Source organism: Budorcas taxicolor, chromosome 8, assembly GCF_023091745.1.
Source record: "Budorcas taxicolor isolate Tak-1 chromosome 8, Takin1.1, whole genome shotgun sequence".
NCBI classification, from domain to species: Eukaryota; Metazoa; Chordata; class Mammalia; order Artiodactyla; family Bovidae; genus Budorcas; species Budorcas taxicolor.
In genome coordinates this window covers 113,299,831-113,316,348 of record NC_068917.1, presented here as the reverse complement: position 1 = coordinate 113,316,348, position 16,518 = coordinate 113,299,831, and the positions used below count along the sequence as shown (strand labels likewise).

General features: G+C 47.4%; 1 protein-coding gene across 1 annotated transcript in view; it reads left to right on the top strand.

Annotated features, from left to right (window-relative positions):
- The window catches only part of CDK5RAP2 (CDK5 regulatory subunit associated protein 2), a 180,402-nt gene that overhangs the window by 14,514 nt on the left and 149,370 nt on the right, over positions 1-16,518 (top strand). The window contains exon 3 of the mRNA XM_052644504.1: positions 718-782. Coding sequence (XP_052500464.1) covers positions 718-782 — 65 coding nt within the window. The remainder of the gene's footprint in view (positions 1-717; positions 783-16,518) is intronic.

Below are 16,518 nucleotides of genomic sequence, written 5' to 3'. Positions count from 1 at the left end.
GCATTTTAAGAAAAAATGTGCCAACCCCTGCTGTCAAGTCGGACAGGCTTTGTTTTAATTGCTGACGTATGAAGATGACATCCCACTCAACAAAACAGATTAAGGACCAGCAGTAGGAATAGGTATCATGGCAGTTCTGCTTTGCTTGCTGCCTGCATTCTTTGGGTCCATCTTCTGATACTTAACCGGGGGATTCCCTGGTGGTTAGGCAGTAAAGAATCCGCCTGCAATGTGGGAGACCTGGGTTTGATTCCTGGGTCGGAAAGATCCCCTGGAGGAGGGCATGGCAACCCACTCTAGTATTCTTGCCTGGACAGAGGAGCCTGGCAGGGTACTGTCCATGGGGTTGCAAAGAGTCAGACACGACTGAACAACTCACACCTTTTTACATTCTTCTGACATTCACATGGTTACATTGGGGCCAGTTTAAGTAATTTTTAAATACTTGAAATATAATGACTTAACCGAGAAGGCAATGGCACCCCACTTCAGCCTTTTCTTGCCTGGAAAATCCCATGGACGGAGGAGCCTGGTGGGCTGCAGTCCATGGGGTTGCACAGAGTTGGACACGACTGAAGCGACTTAGCAGCAGCAGCAGCAGACTCAAATCACAAGACAGAATATAACGTGGAAGCTATACTTTTTTTCCTGCTAGTAGGGGTGTGGGGCGGTTTGCCTGTTGTGACATTTTCCTGTGTCTGTTTTGTTTTTTTATAGTGCTCCCAAACGTGTCGGAAGAGGTGTCTCCCACCAGAGCGCGGAACATGAAGGACTTTGAAAACGTAAGTAGAGTCACTGAATTAGCATCCCTCAGGGCTCACGTCTGTGCCCGCTGTCCAGCAGACCCACAGGGAGCCTGGGTTCTCGAGAAGCGTCCAAGCAGGATGAGGCAGAGTTTGGAGGAGTGCCGGGGCTCGTGGGCTCTCTCTGGAGCACTGTGACATTCCTGCGCGGCTGGCCCTTTGCATACAGGCCAGTTACGGGTTCTGACAGCATCACGATTTCCAGCCTCGGGGAATTTGGTGTATTTCTGGCGTCCTGAAGGTGAAGATGTCACCATGGAGCACAGTTGAGAGGCGCTAAGGGGTTACAAGGGCTTCCCTGGTAACTCAGCTGGTAAAGAATCCACCTGTGATGGAGGAGACCCCAGTTTGATTGATTCCTGGGTCGGGAAGATCCCCTGGAGGAGGGACAGGCTACCCACCCCAGTATGCTTGGGCTTCGCTGGTGGCCCAGGTGGTAAAGAATCCGCCTGCAGTGAGGGAGACCTGGGCTTGATCCGTGGGTTGGGAAATTCCCTGGAGGAGGGCATGGCAACCCTCTCCAGGATTCTTACCTGGAGAATCCCATGGGCAGAGGAGCCTGGCGGCTGCAGTCCAGGGGATTGAAAGAGTCGGACACGACTGAACAGCTAAGCATAGCACAGCAACGACATGTGGCGGGAGCTTCCCTGTGACGGAAGGCACGTTACTTGTGGTCCCCACTGACTCTGTCCTGTGACTGAGGTTTTCTGTATTAGCCCCATTTTACAGGTAGGGAGTCTTAAGACGAGGAGGGACCCACTTATGGTCACATAGTACGTGAGTGACAGAGCTGGAATCTGAGCTCAGGATTTTAATGGCTCTAAAGCTGTTTATTCTCTCTGCCATGTGGGGCGGCCTCTGCGTCTTGCAGGCTGCGTCTTTGTTGAACGGAACGGGAGCGATGTATTCCCAGGTTGGTGTGGTAATTGTCTTAGCGTGGATTGCTCGGTGATGGATTTGACTTCAGTGTTTTCTGTCTGCCAGCATTGTGCGCTTCATTTGTTAGTGGATGGGGTCTGTTGTCAAGTAACAGGAAAATAAGGTTATTTCCCCAATTCCAATTCTGCTTAACAAGTTACCTGCTCAGCGTGCTCATTTATCATGGGAAGAATTAGACCCTTCTTCATTTGTAACCAAATGAAATCCATACTATGCAAGACACGGGAGATATTTATCAGGGAGAGGACGCAGGAAGCAGAGGGAAGGACGTTCCACAATCATGTTTCTCTCTCCCCAGTTGTCTTTCCCGAACAGAATGGGACTGTCTCTGGATTTAATTTAGAACACTCATTACTGCTAATAGTTATCTGCAAACCACCAGTGACCAATTGAAGAAATGACTTGTCAGATCTCTAATGGAAACAAGTAATTCTGGAGCGTTGAGTTGTTATAATTTCAACTGTACAACCTGATATATGCTGTGGGGTCTGGGGCCTCAAACAAATGAGATTTGATTATTCCACATCGTGTATAATTAAAGTGTGCTCCACTATTAAATGGTTGTTCGTGTTTTATCGTAAGAGTAATAATAGCTACTGTGTATTGAGCTCTTGCTCTGGGCTGGGGCTGTAAGTGTTAAGCTCGTCATATATATCACTTTAGTACTGAAGCAGCTCTGCGAGATACAGAGTTATTTAATTTTTGAAAGGCACAGCGTTGATTTTTGTTTCTAGATGGAAACATCTGCCAGTCTTAGAGTTTTAGCTTCACATGTTGTCGCTGCCTTTTGAACTGGGAGAGATCTGAGAATTGAGTCCAGCTCCCCTTTATGGACTGTAGCCCACCAGGCTCCTCTATCCATGGAATTTTCCAGGCAAGAGTACCAGAGTGGGTTGCCATTTCCTTCTCCAGAGGACCTCCTGACCCAGGGATCGAACCTGGGTCTCCCACATTGCGGATAGACGCTTTACCGTCTGAGCCACCAGGGGAGAGGAGAAACGGAGACGCGAGGTGGCAAGGCCGTTCTCAGGCGCGGTTTGTGCCCAGGGCCGCGGCCTCTGAAGCCAGACCACCTGCTCATCCGCTTCTGCCGGGTGACCTTGGGTGGCCTTAACCTCTCTGCACTTTCTTTGTCTTTAAAATGGGCATGTTATTAGTTTCTGCTTCCCAGGGCTGTCGCGCAGATTCACGAGGGACGGTATGTGAAGCACACGTGCCCGGCAGAGCCCGTCCTGTGTGCTGCGCGTTTCTCCTTGCGGTTACGGTTATATATGTGTATATATATATTGCGCGTTTCTCCTTGCGGTTACGGTTATGTTTATCGCTACTGCGTTCCTGCTCTGTCACGTGATCCAAATTTCCCTTTCTGAGGTGTGTTCCTGATGTGACCCAAACACTGATTTTCTTAAAGGCAAGGGAGAGCCTTCTCTGCCAGCATGTTTAGGGTTTATGTTTTGGCTTTGTGACTGTGGTCCTTTGGCTGCTGTTAGGGTTGTTTTTTTTTTTTATGACATTAATATTTTTTATCGTAGCACTTTCAAGAACAAATTCTGCAGTTGAAATTGAAATGACAACATGGTTCTCACTGTCTCCCTTTCAGGTCTTTATAAGTCACTGCAAATCTTCATCTGGCCTGAGCTACTAAATGCGGGATCTCTGTGTTGGGATGCTTATAGGAAATGCTCTTGGCATCTAATGCTGATTTTACAGTTTGCATACATATTAAAGAGAGGACTACAGTACTTTGGACTTAAAGGGGAAACTCATGATTTCTTTTATTCTAGTCTTGGATTGTGGATATCTGAACATCAGAGTCTGTTAACGAGGGTCTTTCTAGCAAAATACAGGCCTCTTGGTTTTGCTTAGAGTTCAGGCATTCATCAGTGAATATTTTCAAATCCATGTCCTGTGCCGGGGCTAGGGAGTTTGCAGTAGATTAAGTGCCCATCAGGAGACTCCCAGTCTGTTTAGGGAGATGGATAGGAAACTCATGCAGTGGTTGAGGTTAAGTCCAGGGCGCTGTGGGGCATAGAGCGGGGGCCTGGTCCTGGCTCAGGGGACTCTGGGCAGCCTCCCTGGAGCAGGTGTTCTTGAGTTGGGTCATCAAGACTGGTAGGGATTAGCCAAGGTGGGAAGACTGGGAGATGACCCTAGGCACAGGGACTCACACGTGCCAAAGACACAGAGAGAGCATGATGGCATGACTCTCGGGAACCCAAGTCCCCTTTGGCTGAAAGGAGGCTTGGGGGGTGCTTGAGCGAAGTGGGGCTGCTAAAGCAGGCGGGGCCAAATTCTGCCGACTCTTGTATGTTGCACCGCTTTGTCTGAGTTTCGTCCTGAAGATGAAGGGGCGTCAGTGGTAAGTTTTAATCTGGGGAGGGAAGTGACTGGAGTCACTTCACAGATGAGCCAGGCTGGGCGCCCTGAGGCCAGTGGTGCCGTGATCAGTAAGGAGGTGCAGTGAGTGGTGGGCTCTGGAGGCGTGGAGAAGACAGTCAGAACGGCAGCGCTGAAAGAGCTCCCGGGATCGGTTCATCCAGGCCCTGCATCTGACACATGGGCCTCGAGCCCGGAGATGGGCAGGGACTTGCTTGGTCTTTGAACCCGGGCCTTTGTCTTTCTGCTGCACTAGGCATTCTGTGTGAGTCCCCTTCTGACATGTGAAAACTGCGCACTTTCTTGTGAGTCTGTCAGCTGGGGATCTGTTGTCTAATCCCTTCCTCAGCTGAGGTGTCGTCCTCTGAACGGCAGGCCTTATGGTTGGAGGCTGGCAGATCAGTGTGGTCTTCAGTGGGAGCCTGTCTTGTTGGTCCTTCTTGGATGATGACATCATGGGGAGTGCCCCGGACCGGGAGGCTGGGCTGAGCCGCGTTCTGTAAAGGCCTCTGCTTCTCTGGTGCGACCGGTTCCAGAGAACCGGTCTGTCTTTCCCTTCGTCTCTCTCTAAATACTGTGAGTGAGTGGGGAGGCCCAGAATCGGGTTCAGTGTGTCCAGTCCGGGTAGCTGTTCTTTATTCACGGATAGAAGCGTTTGCGTCTGGCTTTTCCTGTGACGTGTAGCTTTCTGTCTCTGTTGATACAGGTGGATAGTATTGTTTAATGACCGTCTTAAGCTCATAAAGATGTGCACTCAAAGGGGTGGGTTGAACCGTAGCTTACATAACCTCTTCCTGCGCGATGTTCAGACTGTCCGATTCCTCGCTGTGATAAAGCGGTGGTGAGTGTCCTGGTCCCTCTCTTTGTACACTTAGGTGCTCTTTTCCCCTTAGGGCAGGTTCTGCTGCTCCTGTCTCCAGCCCAGCGGCCCTGAGGTTCTGGTGCTTGTATTGGGGCGCTTATTCCGTTTGGTTGAAAAGTCTTGGTCTCAGTGAGGCAGTTGGTCCACTTTAGTGTTTTATCCCTGCCGTGGCTAGGAGTTTGCATCTTCGGCTTTGCCCCGAAGCCTCTGTGTGCTGCGTGTCTTCCTGCCGGAGGTGGCTCCCCTGCCCCTCTGCCCCACCCGGTGTGTATGGCCCTGAAGCGTCTGCAGCAGTGGCGTACGTGGATACGACACGTTCCTGGGAACGACCAGAGTTGGGTGTTAGGTCTGGCGCTGCTGCACTGGCAGGTTGCTTCTAGAGCCTTCTCTGTGACGCGGGGCTGGATGCGGTCTTCCCCTTGGAGCTGGTGGCGAGGGCTCTGTGAGTCCTGGCGTGGAAGGCCCCTCGCTCGGTGCCTGGCGTGCGGCGGCCCTCGGTGTCTGCGTCTGCTCTGTCCCGAGGACCCTGATGCGGCCAGCTCCCCTGCCTTCTCCTCGTCCGTTGTCAGTCTCCACGGACCCTGCTGTGATGTTGCTTTGACCTTGGAGCAGAATCCCTGACTGCTTGCCGCGGCCCGGCCTGTGTGATCCTGCCCTGTGCCGCCGGCTGTGGCCGTCTCCCATCACGCCCTGCCCTCCAGCCTCTGGCTGGCCTTCCTCAGCCACGTGGCCGGGCCTTCAGCGTGCTCCTCCCTCTGCGGGGACTGTCCTTTCTCTTCCTCCTGAGCGCCAGGATCCTTGCCCTCCATGGCTTGGTCTCCACGCGACTTTATAGAGAGGCTGTCCGCAGCTCCCTTCCCGAGTGTGCCTGGGACCCAGCACTCGGGTGCAGTGTTCCACCGACTTTATAGAGAGGCTGTTCTCAGCTCCCTTCCCGAGTGTGCCTGGGACCCAGCACTCGGGTGCAGTGTTCCACCGACTTTATAGAGAGGCTGTCCGCAGCTCCCTTCCCGAGTGTGCCTGGGACCCAGCACTCGGGTGCAGTGTTCCACCGGGAGGCTTGTGACTGTTTGCAGTTACGAGTTTTATTGGTGCGATTGCTTAACTTTGTCTCCTCTGCGGTGTCCTTCGTGCTTAACACCCAGCTGAACAAGATGGTAGTCAATGAATCCTTATTGATAAAAATAAGTGTGTTACCTTGTAAGCTGTAAATTTTGGTTGCCTTACCTGTGCAATGGGAAAAGTGGTATTTGACGCCTAGGGTTGTGGTGAGGGTTCAGTAGCACCTGCCAGGACAGTGCCTGGTATCCGGGTCTTAAGCCGATGCGGGTGGCTGCTATGTTCTTGTGAATCAGGTGGCTGGAGCAGTGTAGCGGGAGGGAGGGGCACGCAGATTCCCCCCAGAGTCTTAGGAGAGCAGGCAGTGATGAGGGTCCGGGAGGCTGAGAAGGAGAGCGGGGCGCCTTCAGAACCAGGCGGGTGAGCAAGAATCATGTGGGGCGCAGGTTGGCGGAAGTGGAGGAGGGCACTCTGGGGCTGACAGAGTGACTGTCACAGCCGCTCTGTGGTCCTGGCTCTGCCTGAGATGGGGCCCGTCGGGGCCAGAGGTCTTGGAATCAAGTCTGGTGAGTGTGCAGCGCAGAGGCTCATCTGTGTAGTAGGCTGGTCTCCTGCACGCTGGGTCAAATGCACTGACTGCTCAGACCTCTGCGTGTCCTGGCCACGCCCTCCGCAGACCTGGCCAGGTGGCGGGCTGGGCAGCGTAAATATTTACAATCTTTCTGAAGGCCATTTGGAAAGAGATTCTGATGGTCATAACAATAGTATTACTCTTGAGCCCGATAATCCGTCTTGGGGAAATCCATCCTGAGGGAAGAGCCCCGCAGGAGGGAAGAGCTGCGAGCGGGCGCTGTTGCCACGTTGCGTATGAGTGTGAAACATCGGGAACACGGGAGCTGTGTTTTACGTTTGTCATCTCTTTGGCTTATTGCAACAAGCTTGTGATGAAGGTGTTTCCCAGGTGAGGAAGCTGAGCTTGGAAGTTTTCAGTGATTCGCTCAGGAGTTTAGTGTGATGGAGAAACAAAAGAAGGCCAAACGCACAGCTGGTCTTTCTGGTTGGAAAGCCCGCAGGCATTCTTCTGGAACACACTGAATGCGTGGGTGCTCAGCAGGGAAATGGTTAAGCAATTGACTGTGAATCAATTCAGTGGAATTCGGTGCCGTCATTTTGAGCGATAATTATGGGAATTCTGTAGCAACGCGAAAATATTTAAGACATGTTAGGGGAAGCAACGGATTATACAAATTCACTTATGTTACAATTTTACAAAAAAATGTGTATTCATGAGCAAAGGCTGAAAAGAACACATAGAGAGTAGATTTCATAAGATAGTTGCATTATTCCAGGTGTTGCTTGGGCTCACTTTTAAAATCCTGTTGTTGCTCCGGTACTGTTGGTTGATGAATAGATGTTTGCCAGCAACAGTTTTCTGGGTGTTTTGAGGACCCTGGGAGAGTACTGGAATCAGAAGCCAATCCCAGGGTGTCTTCTTCGTCTTCCTAACCCCACTTAGCTGCTGCTGGCAGAACTGTCTTACGGGCGGTGTTATTTACCAGAAATGAACTCTGGGCAGCAGGATTTCATGGTTTTTGTGATGTTTGGGTGAATGGTCTAACAGTTTTTGGACTTTCAAAGAGGATAAAAAAATTAATGGTGGCTTGAAGGCCTGCATATTGAGGCTTGAGTGAGAAGTGGATTCATTCTGAAAGTGATCCTGTGTTTTCTGCTCGCTCAGTGCCAGGCTCTGCCAGGTGCTGTAGGTCACACAGTTGTCCCAGCACCTCCGTGACGTAATTGACTTTGATCCTCTTTATTGATGAGCGAACAGCGACTCAAAGTTGTGCCGTGGTTTCCCCAAGGTTAGGTGGCTCACAGGTGACAGCGTTGGGAGTTGAGTCCACTTCCGGCTCCAGTGACTGCAGGGCCCCTGCCCTCGGTCCTTGTTGCTTGCAGTCCAGAGGTGCCCTGGAGGCTGAGCCTCCTCTGCGGAGTCCCCGGCCCTCACAAGCCGCTGAAGCTGATGGCCAGGTCGCCAGAAGCGCGGCTCCTGGCTGAGAGTTCGGTCGGTTGGAGTTGCCCTGATTCTTTTTATGCTGTTGGCTTTCGCCTTTCTTACCTTTTGGATGGTGCCCTAGGCGCGGAAGGCCTTTGACAGGGAGTGGGAGGAAGTCACGATGACCCCGCAGAAGCCTCCAGAGGGTGTCCTGCCGCTGAGCTGGGACCGAGCTGGGATGGTTCCTCTTTCAGAGGCTGCACTCGGGTCGCCGGGGCTGGAGCCTGGCGAGCACAGCTCTCGTGTTCACCTGCTTTTGAGCACTGTGTTTCTGAGTCATATTTGATGGATTTTCAGGTATTTATTCCGTTGTATGGTAAGCTATTCTCAGTGTTTCCAGTCTTTTTCTTTTTTTCATTTCTTAAACTTACTTCAAGTGCAGATGAAAAGTACAAATGAAAAGAATATTAACGTTTTAAGTTCTTATGCGATGCCAGGCACAATACTAAACATCCCAATTAATTTCTTTTAATCCTCATAATAGCTCCCTGAAAGAGGCATTATTATAATCCCATTTTTATACATAAAGGAACTGAGGCACACAGAATAACGAACTTGACTAAACTCATACGGCTAGTAAGGTAGCCTGGACCGGCTGTATTCATTCATTCAACACGTGTTGATGGAGTGGCCCCTGTGTCCCAGATACTGTGCCACAAATCTCAGGGGAAACGGCCATGAGCGGATAGATTGCAAGGGTCCCTGCGCTCCACAGGTGGACGATCTTTATATAACAGGCGTGATAGCAAATAGTACACGTGTAAGGATCGAAGATGAAGGCAGGTTGTAACGACAACTTCTAATAAGAAAGTAAGAGTTCTGCGTGAGAGAGTGACTTGGTGGAGGTAGTGGAGATGGCCCTCTCTGGAGCCAGTAGTCAGGAAGGGCCTTTTGGAGGCTCTGACTTTTAAGCTGAAGCTGAGATGGAAAGCCTGAGGTTGAACCTCCCTGGCGAGGGCTGCAGGAAGAGCTGTGCGCGCAGACAAGGCCCGGCTTCTGTGAGGACTGGGGAGGGTGGAGCATTGCCAGCGAGGGGTAGAGCCAGATCACACGAATCTGCGGCCACGGCACCAAGCTTTTATTATTTTAATTTTTGCAGCCCCGCAGACTGTAGCCTGCCAGGCTTCCCTGCCCGTGGAATTTTCCAGGCAAGAATGCTGGGGTGGGTTGCCATTTTCTTCTCCAGAAGGTCTTTCCAACCCAGGGATCAAACCTGCGTCTCCTGCATTGCAGGTGATTCTTCACCATTGAGCCGCCCAGGAAGCCCAGGAAGGTTTATTCCAAGAGTGGTGGCGGAGCTCCTTCGGGAGTCCAGTGGCAAAAACCTCGCTCTTCAGTGCAGGGGTTGTGGGCTTGATCCCTGTTGGGGGAGTTAAGATCCCCCATGCCTTGGGGCCAAAACTTAAAAACAGAACAAAATCAATAAAAGACTTTAAGAATGGCCCACGTTTTAAAAAATCTTAAAAAAGTGATAGAAAAAAGCAATGTCTGTCTGACTCTGAAGCCTGTAGGTCTCTCCTTGCATCACATGGCCTTCAAGAAATTGGTAAACACGCCCAGCCTTCTGACCACTCCATTGTTATGGTGTATTAACGACCATCTCTTTATGTTGTAGCTAAAATACAAAAGAGGATATGGTTCCCATCTCTTAGAGACGGATTGGGTAGAAAGGAAATCCCCCAGCTGGTAGACCGCAGTGTGACAGGCTGCTGTATAAAGAGACTAAAGGGTGTGTGGAAACATCTAGGAGGACCCCAGGCCAGCTTGGTGGGGTCGTCAGAGAAAGCCTGATGAAGGCTCTGGCATTAAGCAGAGGACGAGACTGGCATTGCTGCAGAAAAGTTGGCGCCTGTATTTCATTTTATTCATTGGGGCTTGGCTGCCGTTTGCAATGACCTTCTGAAGGCTTATTTACCTTTTCTCATTAAAAAAAAAGTTCTTCACCTATAAATAGAACAAATATTCTTTCAAATGTTGCTAAGAATTTTAGCAGCATGCACAATGTGGGCATTCTCAGCAACCTCCATAAATAATTTATCGGTAGCCAAGTAATGGAATAAGGTTTCTCTTTATAGGAAGCATCTGGCGGGGTAGACTTTTTGTTTGAATGAATGTTTTATGTGCTGTTTCCTTAAAATATTTAAAAGGGAGGCTTTAATGAACCTATCAATTGCTTGTTCTCTGTTCTTCTTAGCCACAAAATTGAAACTTTAAGTGTTAACAAGGGGCCAGGGGTGGAAAATTTGAAATGTACTTAATGTAGAGTATGCTTGTCATTTTCTTTTATCAGTCGTAAAAGTATTCAAAAATTTATTAAAAGGAGTATTATGTGCTATTACCAATTACTATTTAAAATGTTGAAGAAAAGCCCCAATGACTATGCATTTATGGTGATGTAGTAACATTCGAGGACAGCGATTAATATTTTACTGTGTTTTATTTTTGTTGTCGCTGTTCAATCTCTTAAGTTGTGTAACCCCAGGGACTGCAGCACGCCGGGCTCCCCTGGAGTTTGCTCAGATTCCTGTCCATTGAATCGGTGATGCTGTCTAACCATCTCATCCTCTGCCACCCCCTTCTCCTTTCGCATGAAATAAACCCCTGCAGTTTTCAGTGTTGGCTGAGTTTTGACATACGTATACTCCCGTGTAACTTTTGTCATAATCAAGAAATGTATTTATGTGATTTTTTTTTGGTATATGTGTATATGGTTGTAGGGTCGTGTGACTGTCAACCACAATCGGAATGTTCCAAAAGGCCAGAAATCCCCGAGTGTTCCCTCTCTCTGATGAGACCCTTCACCCAGACCTCTGGCAGCTGTCGCTCTGTTCCCAGCCCCTGTGATTTTGTTTTTTCCAGAAGTCATATCCACCTTGCAGTCCTCTGAGGGCAGCTGCTTCCCCTCACCGCAGCATCTCTGAAACGTATCCGCGTGGTCACGTGCCGCAGTGGAGAGTGTTTGTGCACCGTGTGGGTGTGCACTCTATTCATTCACCTTTTGAAGAGCGTTCGAGTTCTCTCCATGTTTTGGTGATTATTCATAAAGCTGCAGTAAACATTCCTGTATAAGTTTGTGTGTGTGTGTGTGTGTGTGTGTGTGTGGGCATGAGTTTTCACTTCTCTAGGGTAAACACCTGGGACTGGAGTCGCTGAGTCATATGGTAAATGTAGTTTGTTTTTTTGGTAAGAAACTGCCAAACTGTTATTCAGAGTGACTGCACCATTTTGCACTCCCATCAGCAGAGTATGGCGCTCCGTTTGCTCCCCGCCATCGTCGTCTGCATTCGGTATTGTCGATTAAAGATTTTTTTTGGCCATTCTAATAGATGTGTAGTGGTGTCTGATTATAGTTTCAAGTCACTGTTTCCTGATGGCTAGAGATGCTGAAAAAGCTTTCCTTGTACTTATTTGTCATCTGCGTATCTTCTCCTGTGCGGTGTTTTTTCAAATCTTTTGCCTGTTTTTTTTTTTTTTTTTTTAATTGAGTTGCTTTCTAGCAATGACATTTTGAGAGATATTTATGTATTCTAGATACAGTTCCTTGGAGAAGGAAATGGCAACCCACTCCAGTGTTCTTGCCTGGAGAATCCCAGGGACGGCGGAGCCTGGTGGGCTGCCGTCTATGGGGTCGCGCAGAGTCGGACACGACTGAAGCGACTTAGCAGCAACAGCAGCAACAGATACGGTTCCTATGTTGGATTTGTGACTTGAAAATGTTTTCTCTCACTGTGCAGCTTGTCTTTTCATTCTCTCAGCGCTGTGTTTTTCCAAAGCAAACTTTTAAAATTTTGAAGAAGCTCAATTTATTGATTGAAAAGAAGGGTTTCCAATTCATGAATTTGGTAAGTCTCCTCGGTTATTTAGGTTCTTGATTTCATCAGACATACACAATGTCTTAGCAGATTTGTTCTTACAAATTTTCCTGTTTGGAGATACTGTAAATGGGATTTAAAAATTTTCCAGTTTTAGATCGTTTGTTGCTAGTGTATTGAAATATGATTGATCCCTGTATGCTGACTTTGCTAGACTCACTTAATGAATTCTGGGAGCTTTTTGGGGTAGATTCCTTGGAATGTTTTGTTTTCATGTTGTCTGCACATAACGGGTGGTTACTTCTTCCTTTCCAGTCTGGATGCCTTTTATTTTTTCCCCTTGTTTTATCACAGTGTCTGGAACTTCAGATACATTTTGAATAGGAATCATAAGAGCCAACAGCCTTTCCTTATTGTTGATGTTCGGGGAATAGCATTTCGTTCCTCACCTTTAATAAATACGTTTTTTGTAGATTGTGATTTTTTTGTGTATGTCCTTTAGCAGATGAAGGGTGTTTCCTTGAATTCCTAGTTTGCTGAATTTTTATCTTGAATGATTGCTGAGTGTCTAATGCTCTTTCTGCACGTCTTTCTATGATCATATGTGTTTTCTTCTTTGGTCTTTTAGTTTGGTGAATTACATGGATTGACTTTGGAATATTGAAGTAGTGTTAGATTCCTGGGATAAGTCCCTCTCATGATGTGTTACTGTGTTTCCAATTTTCCAAAGAAAGGGAATACCAAAGAATGTTCAGACTACTGCAGGATTGCACTCATCTCACATGCTCATAAAGTGATGCTCAAAATTCTCCAAGCCAGGCTTCAACAGTATGTGAACTTCCAGATGTTCAAGCTAGATTTAGAAACGGCAGAGGAACCAGGGATCAGATTGCCAGCATCCATTGGATCATAGAAAAGCAAGAGATTTCCAGAAAAACATCTACTTCTGCTTCATTGACTACACTAAAGCCTTTGACTGTGTGGATCACAATAAACTGGAAAATTCTGAAAGAGATGGGAATCCCAGACCACGTGATCTGCCTCTTGAGAAACCTATATGCAGGTCAGGAAGCAACAGTTAGAACTGGACATGGAACAACAGACTGGTTCCAAATAGGAAAAGGAGTACGTCAAGGCTGCATATTGTTACCCTGCTTATTTAACTTATATGCAGAGTACATCAAGAGAAATGCTGGGCTGGAAGAAGCACAAGCTGGAATCAAGATTGCCGGGAGAAATATCAATAACCTCAGATATGCAGATGACACCACCCTTATGGCAGAAAGTGAACAACTAAAGAGCCTCTTGATGAAAGTGAAAGAGGAGAGTGAAAAAGCTGGCTTATAATTCAGCATTCAGAAAACAAAGATCACGGCATCTGGTCCCATCACTTCATGGCAAATAGATGAAACAATGGAAACAGTGACAGACTTTATTTTCTTTGGCTGCAAAGTCACTGCAGTTGGTGACTGCAGCCATGAAATTAAAAGGTGCTCTTTCCTTGGAAGAAAAGCTATGACAGACCTAGACGGCATATTAAAAGGCAGAGACCTCACTTAACTGACAAAAGTCTGTATAGTCCAAGCTGTGGTTTTTCCAGTGGTCATGTATGGATGTGAAAGTTGGACCATAAAGAAAGCTGAGTGCCAAAGAATTGATGCTTTTGAACTGTGCTGTTGAAGACTCTTGAGAGTCCCTTGGACTGCAAGGAGATCCAACCAGTCCATCCTAAAGGAAATCAGTCCTAAATATTCATTGGAGGACTGATGTTGAAGCTGAAGCTCCAGTACTTTGGCCACCTGATGCGAAGAACTGACTCATTGGAAAAGACTCTGATGCTGGGAAAGATTGAAGGCGGGAGGAGAAGGGGACGACAGAGGGTGAGATGGTTGGATGGCATCACCGACATGATGGACATGAGTTTGAGCAAGCTCTGGGAGTTGGTGATAGACTGGGAAACCTGGCGTGCTTCAGTCCACGGGGTCACAAGGAGTCGCACACGACTGAAGAACTGAACTGAACTGAATTTTTAAAAATTTAGTTGAGGATTTTGAGTATGTCATTTAGAGGATTTAGTCTGTAGTTTTCTTATAATATTTTTGTCTGGTTTTATGAGGGTAATGCTGCCCTCCTAAAATGAAGTGAGAAAGTTCCCTCATTTTCTATTTTTTGGAAGAGATTGTATAAAATTTGTAGAGATTTAAATATTTGGTAGAAATTGCTACTGAAATCATCCTGGGATTTTCTTTCTTGGAAGGTTTTAATTGCAAATTTAAGTTTTTAAATAGCTATAGGAGTGTTCAGTTTCTCTTAATTTCTTCGTTGGTGAATTTTGATAATTTGTGGCTTTGAAGGAATTGTGTGATTTCATCTAAGCTCTCCAGTTTACATGTATAGATTTGTATCTATTATTCTCATATTATCTTTTTAATAACTATGGGATCTGTAATAATCCTCTTTCATTCTTGATATGGGTAAGCCATCGCTCTCTTTTTATTTATTTATTTACCAGTTTGGCTAGAGGTATAATTAGTTTCATTAATCGCTTGAAAGAGCCATCTTTTAAAAGTGATTTTTGCTTGTTGTTTCCTCTTTTCCTTTTCACTGGTTTCTGCTCTTATGTTTATTATCTTCTTCATTCTTTTTGCTTTGGGTCTATTTTGCTCTTTTCGTGGTTTCCTAAAATAGAAGCTTAGATTATCAATTTGAAATATTCTTTTTGAAAAACAATTATTTTTATTGGAGTGTGGCTGGTTCACAGTGCCGTGCTAGTTTCCGCTGTACAGCAAAGTGAACCACGTGCGTGTCCATGTAGAACACACACAGTGACTCTACGTGGGGAAGAAGCACTGAGATTCGTGGCAGAGCGCTGATCGGAGTTCCCTGTGCTGCATGGCAGCTCCTTGTGAGTGAAAGTTGCTCGGTTGTGTCTGACTCTTTGCGACTTCACGGGCTATACAGTCCATGGACTTCTCCAGACCGGAACACAGGAGTGGGCAGCCTGTCCCTTCTCCAGCGGAGTTGTCGACCCAGGGTCTCCTGCAGTGCAGTGGATTCTTTATCAACCGAGCTATCTTGTATATTTTTTCTTTTCTAAAGCATTTAATAGTATAAGTTTCCCTCTAAATATTACTCTAACTGCATCCGACAAATTTTGATTCATTTTCATTTTCATTTATTCAAAATATGTTTTGATTTCCTCTTGTGCCTGTAGATTGTTTAGAGATGTGCTATTTCATTTCCAAGTACTGGGGAATTTCCCAGTTTTCTTTCTGTTGTTGATTTCTAAGTTTATGTCCATTCTGGTCAGGGAATATAGTTTGATTTCAGTTCTTTTAAATTGGTTACATCTACTTTATCTCTTTTCCTCTCCTTGCCCCCTCATTAGGGTGCTAATTGCAGATATTATGACAGCACCCTTGAGAACTTCAGCGTGAATTTCTTGCTTAGGACATTCTCTTACAAACTCACACTACTCTTGCCTGGTGGAAAGTTGTTATTCACAGTCCCCCAGCTGTCTCCATAGAGCGTAAAAAGATTTCAAGAGTCTCTGTATGATTTTATTGTACTTCGTAGTCAGGCCTCTGTTACTTCCATTCATTTAGGAGAGTCCCCCAGTCCTTTTTGTCTTGAGATTGTCATGAAGATTTCTGGAGAGTCCGAGTCTGTTGTCTGCAGGGCGCCCTTCAATTTGGATTTGTCTGATTGACTACTCTTGATCAAACGTGTCAAGAAAAGCTGTGTTCATTCGCGGTTATGTCTGGCTGCCCTGGGTCTCCCTTGCTGTGCGCAGGCTCTTTTCTCTGGTCGGCGGCGAGGTGTGGTGGAGGTGTGAGGGCTCCTCGCGGCGTGGCTTCTCCCGTCTCGGAGCACAGGCCCCGGGCTCACGGGCTTCAGCGGCTGCCCCACTCAGGCTCAGTAGGTGCGGGCCTAGCTGCTCCACGGCGGGTGGAAGCTTGCTGCACCAGGGATTGAGTCCACGCTCCCTGCATTGGCAGGCGGATTTTATCTGCTATGCCACCAGAGAAGTCCGACAACTCTTGATTAGTTGTAGGTTAAAGGTTGTAGGTATTTTGGGAATTGCTTGGCAGTCCAGTGGTTAGGACTTGGTGCTTTAACTGCCAGGGTCCAGGTTCAGTTCCCTGGTTGGGGAAATAAGATCTCACAAGCCGTTAAGTTGCACCCCCCCCCCCCCAAAAAAAAAGAGAGAAGATTATAGGTATTTTAGCATTTTTAAATGAAATTGCTTACTCTCAGTGGCTCAGTTCAGGAGGCACAGCATGTCAGTCTGCCCCACCCGGGGTCGTAGTAATATATTCTGTTGATTAGGGTGATGTCTGCTAGGCTTCTACATCGTGACGATATGTTTTCCTGAATGATAAGCCATCTGTGGGGTGACGCTCTTGAGAGGGTGGGAATACCGTGCCCTCCAGCTCTCTCACCCCGTGCGTTTGTGTGCTGATCTCGGCCCGAGCCGTTTATTTCTCCGTGGGTGTGTGTGTTAGTCGACGTTAGCAGTTGTGTAATGGGGCTTCTCTCTTCCTGCTCCTCTCTCCGTTTATTAACTTGATTTCTTTTGTAAAGAAGAGCTTCCCCTCTTCCTTTCCTTTC